The sequence below is a fragment of the Berghia stephanieae genome, chromosome 6 (assembly GCF_034508935.2).
Source record: "Berghia stephanieae isolate SIO BIC M18660-M18661 chromosome 6, UCSD_Bste_1.3, whole genome shotgun sequence".
Lineage (NCBI taxonomy): Eukaryota > Metazoa > Mollusca > Gastropoda > Nudibranchia > Aeolidiidae > Berghia > Berghia stephanieae.
The window spans coordinates 4,030,118-4,037,617 of NC_088365.1; the positions used below are offsets into that span (position 1 = coordinate 4,030,118).

General features: G+C 36.6%; 1 protein-coding gene across 1 annotated transcript in view; it reads left to right on the top strand.

The window, feature by feature from the left end:
* LOC144974359 (uncharacterized) overlaps positions 1-7,500 on the top strand; it is a gene marked incomplete in the record, with an annotated part of 68,097 nt that overhangs the window by 21,134 nt on the left and 39,463 nt on the right. The window contains 3 exon segments of the mRNA XM_078917176.1: positions 1,134-1,267; positions 2,788-2,910; positions 6,355-6,427. Coding sequence (XP_078773302.1) covers positions 1,134-1,267; positions 2,788-2,910; positions 6,355-6,427 — 330 coding nt within the window.

Below are 7,500 nucleotides of genomic sequence, written 5' to 3' on the forward strand. Positions count from 1 at the left end.
GTCGTAACGTCACTTCCTTCCTAATGACCTAGTAACCCTGGCTCTAAACTTTCGGAACAACGGCGAACGCCCGTACGAAATAATCTCCGGCGAGCATAAAAGCGTATCCAGAGGGGGAAAAAAAAACATAAATTTGATCATGTTTTGACTTTTTAACACATTCTGATCACAAGGCATATGAAAGTCTAGCCAGCATGAAGAATATAAATTAAGGATTTTTCTTTGTTTATAACCAAGATGACTCGCCCGTTGCCGGGCGGCGTGACATCAGACTACTGAATCCAATTGTATATTCATTCAGAGTGATAGCCTCTTATACTAAATATAATATACTGATGGTCAATGAATATCTTCCATCCCGCTATTTTACGCCTCGTCACCCTGAGGATCTTTCTAAAGCATCCTGATACTAAAATAGATATACCGCCTTATGGATTCAATCTGTAACCTATTCATTATTAGTCCTCCAAAGGACTGGTTACATACACACTTCCAAGGAGCTTGGAGCCGAAAGAGTAGAAGGTTTGCCTTCTCTGCCTTAACCCTCTCTCCTTACCACCTACAGCAAAATCGTCACATTTCTTACGATACATGACATTTATTTTGTACATCACAAACTTGGAAGAATGATCTTAGTTTAATTAATATAAACATAAAGTTATTTTGAAGAGAATTTGCTTGAGTTTAAAAAAAAAATTCTGCTTGGTAAGCCTGCTAGTTTGGTAAAATACTGAAAAGGATCGGCAAGGAGAGAGATAATAGGGAGAAAGCACAAAAGGTGTGTATGAATCAGTGCCAGATAAAGTAGGAAAGAAAATGCAAAAACAAAAAACAAAAAACAAAACAAAACAAAATAAAAAACAAAAACAAACAAACAAACAAACAAAAAAGCAAAGAACAAACAAACATCCTGCCTTGAGGAATGATTTTGAGGGATTTTTTTTCTTTTATTTTTCATTCATTATCATCATCATCATCATCATCATCATCATCATCATCATCATCATCATCATCATCACCATCACCATAAACATCAATATTCTATCACCCCCTTCCAATAATTAATTTAAAAAAAACACAATCCCTTACACCCCCCATCCCACCCCCATTCCACTCTCCCCATCGTTTTCCAGACTTCGGTTCAACATCCGTATCTACTGCACTGACAATACTTACGGCTCCAGGTGTCACGTCTACTGTCCGCCGCCATCTTCGTCTGATAAGTACTACTGCGATCTCAGCACTGGAGAGAAAAAATGTATTGACGGTATGGACTTCTGGTTGCTCATAATAGGCTTCAACAGTCGTGACGTCACTTCCCTCATAATGACGCATACTAACTTAGTAACTGGTTCTGAACTATCGGGACTAAATGGCGGACTACCTTATGAGATATTTCTCCGACGAGCATAAAAGTGTATCCAGAGGAGAAAAACATTATAAATCTCATCATGTTTTGACTTTTATACATTCTGATCACATGACACGTGAAAAAGTTCTCGCCAGCATGAAGAATAAAAAGTACAGATTTTCTTGCTGGGTGGAGGTGACGTCAGACTATTGAATCTTATTAGCCAAGTCAACCTATATCCTGCCAATGAGAGCGATCTATAGATAGTATGCGCTTGGCTAGGAAGCTCATAACATTGCCATCCGGAAGTATAAATGACCAACACAAAAAAACTGTGTGTATCCATGAACGTTTATAGTCAGGTTAATACATTTCAGTGAGCATTACTCATAAACGCGGATGGCAAAAAACAATAACAAAGACCTGAGTGACGTCATCTTCGAACTATCTATAGATAGAATTAGCAGACGTCACTCGAGTCTTTGTTGTTGTTTGTTGCAATCCACGTTTATGGGTAAGTCTCACTTAGATAACTGTATTATCCAGACTATTAACGTTCAAGGTTACAAAGAGTTTTGTGTGTTGGTCCGTTATATTTCCGGATGACAATGTTGTGAGTTTTTTAGTCAAGGGCATACTATCTATAAATGCTTTGTTTTATTTTTTAAAAACTTATAACATCTGCCAGCCGGATATGACGTATCAACACACAAAATCATGTGTAACCTTAAACAGTTATAGTTTAGTGAGAACGACTCATAAAAATGGCTGGCTAAGAACAATTTTTAAAAAGAACTGAGTGGCGTCAATTTCATTCCCTCTATAAGTTAACCTGGGCTACGATCTGAGCGTAGCTATCGTTAACTTATAACCTGACACTGACCAAAAAATGACGTCAAAATGCCAGTCTTTTGCCACAAAAGAAAACAAATCGTGAGTTGAATTCAATAGTTCAACCAATGGGATCCCTTGTTTCCATGAGCACTACTAACGACAACTCACTAGGCGGTGCAAAAACCAAATAATGACGTCAAAATGCCAGTCTTTTTGGGTTTCAGTGTCAGGCTATAACTTAACGATGGCTACGCTGATACTGACCAAAAAATGACGTCAAAATGCCAGTCTTTTTGGGTTTCAGTGTCAGGCTATAACTTAACGATGGCTACTCTAGAATCCACCAAGACTTTTAGTTTGACGTCATTTTTTAGGTTTTTGCACCGTCTAGTGAGTTGTCGTTAGTAGAGCTCAAGGAAACAAGTTATTCCATCGGATGAACTATTGAATATAACTCACAATTTGTTTTCTTTTGTGGTCAAAGACTTGTCTCTTGACGTCATTTTTGGTCAGTGTCAGGCTATAAGTTAACCATGGCTACGGTTAGAGACTAATTGGTGTCATTTTTCATTCTCTCCCCCCCCCCCCCCTTGTTCTTACAGGCTACACAGGCAATGATTGCACAACAAATATTGATGAGTGTGCTCAGGGAAAATGTGAGCACGGTGAATGCACAGACACAATCGGCTCTTACAAATGTGAAAATTGTGACCAGGGATATACAGGTATGCAACAATAAATTTCCAGTGACCTTTCGTTAACTTATTGATGCAATTCTTTAGTGTAAAATACTCACAGCATTTGCCCTCTAGATCGATGTACATAATTCCAACACACAAAACTTTGTGTAACATTAAACGTGTATATAGTCTGAGTTTGGCTAAGAAGCTCACAACATTGCCATCCGGAAATAAACGGACCAAAATAGATAACTATGAGTAACCTTAAACGTTTATAGTCTGGTTAATACAGTTTAGTGAGAATTACTCATAAAGATGGTTGGCAAAAAAAAATAATAATAAAAAGGCCTGAGTGAGGTCATCTTACGTGTTAAGTGTTGCTGTTTGCTTGAGACCGATTGCAAAGTGCTATGACTATCATAGATAACAGTGTGAAATTGAATGTAACTTTAAATTTAATGAACGAAAACAGATAATGCAGAAGTTTCAGTTTTCCCCTTTATCAACAAAACAGGATGAATGAAACGCTACAGACGAATGAGTCTGTGGTCTTTCATTCATCCTGTTATGTCGATGAAGGGGAAACCCAAAACGTCCACATTGTCTGTTTTCGTTTATTAAATTGAAGGTTACATTCAATTTCACATTGTTATTTATTTCTTCGAGCTTTGAGAAGCAACATTTACATAGGACTATAATAGGCGCGGTCTGTTGATTTGTTTTACGTCAATCCACAAAATGCTCAACAATCCAGAAGTTTAGTCGTGGTAGTAGAAGTAGTAGTAGTAGTAGTAGTAGTAGTAGTAGTAGTAGTAGTAGTAGTAGTCGTAGTAGTAGTAGTAGTAGTAGTAGTAGTAGTAGTAGTAGTAGTCGTAGTAGTAGTAGTAGTAGTAGTAGTAGTAGTAGTAGTAGTAGTAGTAGTAGTAGTAGTAGTAGTAGTAGTGTAGTAGTAGTAATAATATATGGAGGATGATTAAAGAAATGGGTGGCGTTAACAACAAAAAGACAGATTTTAACAATGACACACATATGAATATCGAGGAATTAAATAAGTTTTACTGTCGATTCGACACCATTGACAACGTACTTTCAAAAATTAATATCATAACAAAAAATACGTCTCCTCCGCCAGAAATCGAAGAAGAGGCGGTCATCAATGTTCTTAAATTATGTAAAAAGAAAAAAGCACCAGGTCCAGATGGACTTAGTGGGGAACTCATTTCAAACTGTAACAACCAACTAGCTGTCCCTTTCTTGCCTATTTTCCAACGTTCAATAGATGAACAGAAAATCCCAATTATATGGAAAACATCGACTATAATTCCAGTACCCAAAAAGAATCCACCAACTCAGCTGAATGATTATAGACCTGTTGCTTTAACATCAATTATTATGAAATGTCTGGAAAAGATTCTGAAAAGAGAGCTGTTGCAATTTATATATGACCAACACATACTTGATCCATATCAGTTTGCCTACCAACAAAATCTTAGTGTGGAAGACGCACTCCTCACAGTGATGCATTCAATATCAAATCACTTGGATGTTTCACCCGCCAACTACTGCCGAATCCTATACGTCGATTTTTCGTCTGCCTTTAATGCCATGAAAACCAATATATTAATTAGTAAACTGCATGCTCTAAACCTTCCCCATTACCTCATCAACTGGTATAACAACTTTCTCATCGATCGCCCCCAACATGTCAGAGTAGGCTCAAATATATCATCAGTAAAAACTCTTTCAAACGGATGCCCACAAGGGTGTGTAAGCTCACCTCTACTTTACATCCTCTATACAAACGATTGTGTGGCTAGCTTTGATAACTGCCAACTCATCAAGTATGCTGATGACACCGCAATACTCGGCCTGCTCAATGATTCCGTCTCCGAATTTAAATACACTGAGCAAGTTAGTAAATTCAGCAAATGGTGTGCCGATAACTGTCTAGAGCTCAATGTAACAAAAACAAAGGAACAACTGTTTGATCACAGAAAAATAGGAAAAAGAGCAAGACAAATAACAAAAATTAACAATCAGGCGGTTGAAACTGTTGAAACGTTTAAATACCTTGGTGTAATTATAGATAACAGTCTAAGATTTGAATCGCACACCAACAATGTCATCAAAAAATGTAACCAGCGCTTGTATATACTCAGAAAATTAAGGTCTTTCAATGTGAACAGAAAGACCATGATACAAATCTACAAGTCATTAATATTGAGTATCGTTTCGTTTGGCATCACAACGTGGTATGGAAGCTGTGGAACAAAAGAAAAATCCAAACTACATAGAACCCTCAGAGAGGCTTCAAAAATAATTAACACAGACCTTAGAAGCCTTGACACAACTTATATTAATGCAGTTGAGAAGAAATCTTTTAACATTATCAACGAAAAGAGGCATCCGCTGAACGAAAAATTCCAACTTCTGCGCTCCGGAAGACGGTATCTAGAAGCAAAATGTCGGACAAATCGACATAAGACAACCTTCATTCCAACCGCCATAAAATTAATTAACAAATCTTCTGTGGAAAAATGAGACAACCAATGAAAATAACGAGAAGCAGTGTCGTGAATCATCATCATCGACATTGCCGCCGTCGTTATCATCATCATCATCATCATCATCATCATCATCATCATCATCATCATCATCATCATCATCATCATCATCATTATCGTAGTCATCATCATCATCATCATCATCATCATCATCATCATCATCATCATCATCATCATCATCATCATCATCACAATCATTGCCATCTTCTTCTTAATATAAGACACTATATTTATAATATGGTTATCTGCTGTCCCAGCAAATATATCGTATCGTTCTATCTGTCTGTGTCTGTGTCTGTGTGTATGTATATATGTATGTATGTATGTATGTATGTATGTATGTATGTATGTATGTATGTATGTATGTATGTATGAATGAATGTAGGCATGCATATACGATGATATGCTGGTTTGTATGTATGTCTGCATGTATGTATGTATGTATGTATGTATGTATGTATGTATGTATGTATGTATGTATGTATGTATGTATGTATGTATGTATGTATGTATGTATATGTGTTTGTATGTACGCTCATTTCTTTTGTATACACGTGTAGAAACAATGTGCAAGCGTGTATGTTCGTGTATGGCTGTGTCTGTATTTGTAAATGTGTTGATGTTCATACCATGAACCAAACTGAGCATTGTTTACCTCACATGAATTGCCTTTAATTTGGACAATAAAGATTATTATTATTATTATTATTATTATTATTATTATTATTATTATTATTATTATTATTATTATTATTATTATTATTATTATTAATTACTATTATTATTATTATTATTATTATTATTATTATTATTATTATTATTATTACTAATTACTATTATTATTATTAACAATAATATTATCACTAGTACACTCTTACACTGGCATCTTCTATAAGACTCGTTGAATGTTTTTATTTCCCTCAAGGTCCTGACTGTGACACCCGAGAGGATCCTTGCCAGAATGATCCATGCCAAGGACGAGGAGACTGTGTGAGCAGGTGAGAGATTGATTAACTCGTTCAACCCTAACACCCACTATATCCGACGTTTACCCGAGTTACTTTTACCCACATACCTATTTATTACATTTTTCTGAGACATTATAACATAGACGTATCAAAGCTTAGTTTTTTAGTCTTTATATGCTAATGATAGTTGAATACAACTATCCACATGCTCATTTTTAATATATCTTTTCCAATAGTCTTCAACAGTCATGACGTCACTTCCTTCCTAATGGCGCATGGTAACTTAGTAACACTGGCTCTAAACTATCCGAACAATGGCGGACACAGGTGTGAAATATAAATATCCGGCGAGCATAAAAGCGTATCCAGAGGGGAAAAAAACACATAAATTTGATCATGTTTTGACTTTTACACATTCTGATCACAAGGCATATGAAAAGTTCTAGCCAGCATGACGAATAAAAAGTAATAATGTTCTTTGTTTAGAACCAAGATGGCCGCCGTTGCCGGGCGGCGTGATATCAGACTACTCAATCCAATTTTAAAAAGTCGAATCTCTAGCATTGAGTGAGTTAACCATCAGTTAACCGCCATACTCTGGAGAGAAAAAAAACCCAACAAATTAAAAAAGTTTTGCCAGAAAACTCGTCCTTCAAATTTTGATCGATTTAAATGACCCTCACCTTGGCAAAACTCCCAAACCTTGGACCTCGCGAGAGCTTCCTTTTTAGTCCCAGGTTTGAAAGCCTTTGTCAAGATGAAGGTAATTTAAATTGATCGATATTTTATAAATACAAGTTTTCTGGATATTTTTTAAAATACTTCCAGAGTACGACCGACCGACCGTTAACTGATCAATGAAAAGTATGAGGAACACAAGACAGTAACTATAATATGCTAAGTGCGGCTATGTGGTCTAGTGGTATGACACTCGCTTTCGGATCGGAAGGTCCTGGGTTCGAGCCTCGCTCGGCGCATAGTTGAGTCCTTGGAGAAGGCTCTTTACTCACATTCTCTTACCGTACTCAGGTGTAAAATGAGTACCTGACCGTTAACAGCGTTATAATATCGCCTAACAGGCGTCATGTCCCGTCCTAAATGTT